A 4,848-nucleotide genomic window follows, 5' to 3' on the forward strand; every position below is an offset into this window, starting at 1 on the left:
ACCTCATGTTGAAAATTGGTCAATTTTGGGCAGTTTTTGCCCTGCCCCTAGGGCCCCAGAGTCCTGAAATTTACAATTTATGTCCCACTTGTCCCAATGATGCTTCATACCAAAATTGAAAAGAATTGCAATGGTAGTTAAGAAGTTAAAAATGTTCAATTGTTAACACACGACAACCAATTGCAATACGTCACCTGAGTTCACTCAGGTGACCTAAAAAAGCTTTGTGGTGTTAACCTGCCTCAAAATACTTGTAAATTTGCAGCAATATGAGCAATGCTGTACAACATGGGATTGCACCGCTTCAACAGCCTAATGAAGAACCAGCCGCGTTGTATCATTAACAATTAATGTACACACCATTGTAAAGCTGTATTTTTGTAAAACATTAAGATATACTCCTATTCTATACTCCTATCTTGGTTTTATCAGATTAAATAAGAATGTGCATAAACTTTTTCAGTTGATAAGGACTATACACTAAAAGTTAAAGGAATGAAGCAAGGCATTCAATACTTGACACAAATTTAAGCATAGTAAAAGTACATGTATACCTTTTGTTTGTCTGCTTTATGCTACTTCCTAAGATATTTTCTCATGTATAATTGCACTCTTGGGTACAGCTTTGTATTTATATATGCTGTATGTACATCTGGCCCATGCAGTATCACACCTTGGGCTCCAAATGACAAAGGGTACTCATCAAGGTAACACAGATTTATTTTTTCATTAATTTACATAACTAATATTGACAGTCTGAGAGTTTAATTGCCATACATTTCTTTAGGATAGCGAAACAGCTGATGAGTGGTGAAAACTCTTTTATGCCAGGCCTGTAAAGAAAAAGAAATGTTAGTATTTACTGGCCCCTAAATTTTCAGAGTACTTGTACAGCTGGGTACATCACGGAAAGTATTGCATAACAGGATACAGCACTTGAAGAATTTAAACATTTCATTAATTGTACTATCCCTGGCATTTTTGCACCTTTCACAGATGATGCGATTTCAATACACATCAAATGTCAACCACAGCCTTTCTTCTGTCTTCCATGTTTTGAATTTTCTGATGCGCTTTTCCTTGTCATAAATTTTCTATGCCGCTTTCACCTAGATCAGAGTTTTGGCTAGTTGCTTATTATTGCTTAACCTGGCACTTCATAATCTCTGTACTTTTACCTTTCAACAAGTTGTTCACTGAACATTCATGCAATATGCATAGAAGTTTCCTTGACAGTTTAAAGTATAGGCCTAGTTTTTAGGTTTTTTTATTTTTTTATTTTTTTTTTTTTTTTTAAATTTTTACTTCTAAAAATACACAATCTACAATGGCACTTCTTTATTTATTGATTTATTTTGATTCTGATTGTAAATTCAAACAAAAGAGAGTTTATATATCTACAAAAGCTAAACGATGTGTGTAACTTTTAAAAGATCTACAAGCGTATCAGACTTCTTTTTATTTAAATTTGCACTGACCCTACCTTCATAATTCACTGACCTCAGTCTTCAGACCACTGAGTTTTGTGAATACTGGGGAATTAAATACAACATACACGATGCAGCAAATACAGATATAATGGTTACTAGTATATCTAATTCACATAAAAACAACTTAAAAGTTGATACTTACAAAGAACATGGTAGCCGTCATGCCCAGAGTTGACAGGATAGCATAGCGATTGAATCTTGCTTGTGCTGCTGCATTCATCTGTTTAAAGCTTCCCGCACGAACTGGAACATTATCCATAGTGATGCCATATTTTTGACAGAGAGCCTTTGCCTCAGCTGGAGTGGGAGTATGACCCATTCTTTTCTGGACAAAATTTCCTAAACAGAAAATGAATTTTTTTTAAAAAAGATAATGTATCAGGGATGATGTTGACTTACTAGCACAGTGTATAAACAGTAGAAACAGGGTTGCAGGCAACCTACAGGGCTATAAATTAGATTTAAATACTGAAATTATATAATATGGTTGACCCTTTCATTACGTTAAATGGAACAGCAACACATCCTTTGACCTTGATAACGCTCCATATTTGGTAATGATTACACAGACAGGTGGTACTATAAAAACTGGATTGAAGTAGTTTGCAACAAATATGTATTCATTGTCGCAGATGAAAGCAATGCTAATTTCAATAGAAATATTAGAGAAAAGATTCAGTGAATGTAAATATAAGATTTTAAAACACCTTTACCCTCTTTAATCCCATGAAATATTTTGATCCCATATTATGCCCCCAAATCTAACCATGTGAGGTTGTGACTTAAACTTGAATCCACACAACATGAGAATGCCTCAAAATTAATATGACTGACAAAGCCTAGCTGTTCTGAAGAAGATTAAACAGATTTTTCACTCTATATATTCATGTATTATGTAAAATTGGATCCCTGGTTTTAGCCCCAACCTAACTCCTGGATCCATGAACAAAAATCTTAATTCAGAATATTTGCGTATTGTCATTTGATATGATCTAGTGTGGCCCTGCTACTCTTGAAAATATTTTTTTCTTCTTCAAATTTCTTATATTCTCATTTAAAACTTTGATGCCCTATTTAAGCCAATCCTAGTCAAATACATCCTTTTTTTGTGGTTATGTACCCTCCACACAAGTCAAGGTTTTGTGATTACATATCCTCCACACAAACCAATGACGGAAGGTACGTAGTTACAAAACTCTGAATTGTGAGGATGAGTCAAATGAATCTGCACATCACTACATTGGAATGTTTGCATCTTAATGTTTCTAATTAGTGGTCCTACATAATTTTTGTTTGAAAGACTAATTTTGGTCCTGCTGTTCTTGAGAAGAAGATTATAAATCAAAGATTTTATCTTATAATTCCCATATAAAACTTTGTACCCCCCACCCCCAACCGACCAAGATCTGAACAAACTTGGATCTGGCCAAAAAAAAAAAAAAAAGTGTGGTTCCGGTTACCCGACCGTCCCTAGTTTTTACCCTTGACCCTAAACTTTTTTTGGACTATTTCCAATATCAGTTATCGTATTTTGCCAAATATAATGCACACTTTTTTCAAGATTTTCTTTTATGAGAAGGGGTGCATAATATATACCACTATACATATAGGATTTTGACCCATTTTCCTTCAGGTGAAGCTTGACTGTAAGTTATTCATAGCTAATATATATATATACCGCTACAATGCTAAGCTGTAAACACTTACTACAGGCCATCTAACATTAGACAGAAAGTGACTTAGAACTAAAGTGTGCTTACATATAAGCAATAGTGCAAATTTCAGTTGTTTAAATATACTGAGCGATCACCCTCCTTATTTTTGAAAAAGTTAGATAGATTTAAAATTTTAAATACCTAGAAGGGCTTGAAAACAATACTCTGGTTGAAATATAATTTTCTACTTTCACGTTGAAAAACATGATTTTGGTAAATGCACTGATTTTTCTTTCTGTATTTATTTTTTTATTTAATATACTAGTATATATACATATATATATATATATATATAAATATATAAAAGAACTGTTAAAACTAGGGTGAACCCTACCAATTTCATCGGTATATATCACACCATATATAAATGGTACATGCAAAAAAGTGAAAGTAGACGAAAATTGTTTCCATCTAAATTCTATCATTAAAAAAAATATAAATATAAAAAAAAAAATAAAATCCCTATGGTCTACCTACCTACCCTACTTTTCAAGAAAGTGTAACCGGAACCACTGTGTCCACACATATTATTTCATTTGGCCTCTGACTGCACTACTGTCTACATTAGGATACTTGCATATCAATATGATTAATCATGATCCTGCTGTTCCTGGGGAGATTTTCCCCCCTATACATGCACATGCTCAGGTAAAACTTTATTCACTTTTTGACTATTGTGGCCTCATTGTCACATGCCCCCCTGGGTCATTGATTTCAAAAACCCTGATCCTTCATTAAAGAAAGACATTTAAACAACTCTGAATCCACTTTACCATATTTTGAACATCTGTTATCAATGAGTTTTGACACAACATGAGCAAAATCCAGTATACCAGTTTTTGATCAGATTGTGTGCGACATAGGCCCGGATCATGATGATAGGGTCACCCATTTCCCCCGTCATGCAGAAACTTCAAAAATAATTCTACCTCCGAATTTAACATACAAGACAAGAAGTTAGTCATGGTTGACCTCAAATTTGTGGAAATTATTCGGTGAAAGTATGGGTATGATGGTAATTTTTGTACATGTACATATATTCAGATATAGAGGAATTTCGGGATAAACTTTGCATCCGAAATATTCAGTACATTCTTTTGATATTTTTATCTATTTTCACATAAGATCTTCGGACAAATTCATTTACTTCAAAAAGAAATATACTATATCTATTACGACTTACGTCCAGTAGTGAACAGAAGCTTTGATCGGGTCAACATTTTTACGCTCTTGACCTTCTCCTTCTCCGCTGATTCCTAAAGAACTGTGTAAAAATAGTACTCTGCATGTTCACCATAACGTGTCATGAATTTTTTAATTTGTCACGAGCATAATGATTGTAACTCAAATTCATCGCATTTTTTCTTTAAAATGGGACCTCATTTTAATAGAAAATCACTCCAAAGGCAAAAATTATTTTTTGATTTACACATGGATGGAATATTTTCCCGTATCATTACAGATCCCCCCCCCCCCTCTCAGATACGACGGTAAAATTACAGACAGACCTGTCCTCCCTTCTCTCCTATACAACGATAAAATTGTAATTTAAATTCTACATTTCATTTTTCAATATTTTTCGAATTTAAGAAGCTAGTCTTTATAAAGAATGCAATATTGAAATGCGAAGATATTTCCGTTTC

General features: G+C 33.6%; 1 protein-coding gene across 1 annotated transcript; it reads right to left on the reverse strand.

The window, feature by feature from the left end:
- Window positions 1-702: 702 nt before the first annotated feature.
- LOC125682504 (uncharacterized) lies at window positions 703-4,528 on the reverse strand. The gene is made up of 3 exons (XM_048923132.2): window positions 4,389-4,528; window positions 1,633-1,829; window positions 703-833 (listed from the first exon to the last, which is right to left on the reverse strand). The coding sequence occupies exons 1-3, from the start codon at window positions 4,423-4,425 to the stop codon at window positions 765-767; spliced, it is 303 nt and encodes a 100-aa protein (XP_048779089.2). The 5' UTR covers window positions 4,426-4,528; the 3' UTR covers window positions 703-764.
- Window positions 4,529-4,848: the final 320 nt, after the last annotated feature.

Source organism: Ostrea edulis, chromosome 2 (assembly GCF_947568905.1).
Source record: "Ostrea edulis chromosome 2, xbOstEdul1.1, whole genome shotgun sequence".
Taxonomy (NCBI): domain Eukaryota; kingdom Metazoa; phylum Mollusca; class Bivalvia; order Ostreida; family Ostreidae; genus Ostrea; species Ostrea edulis.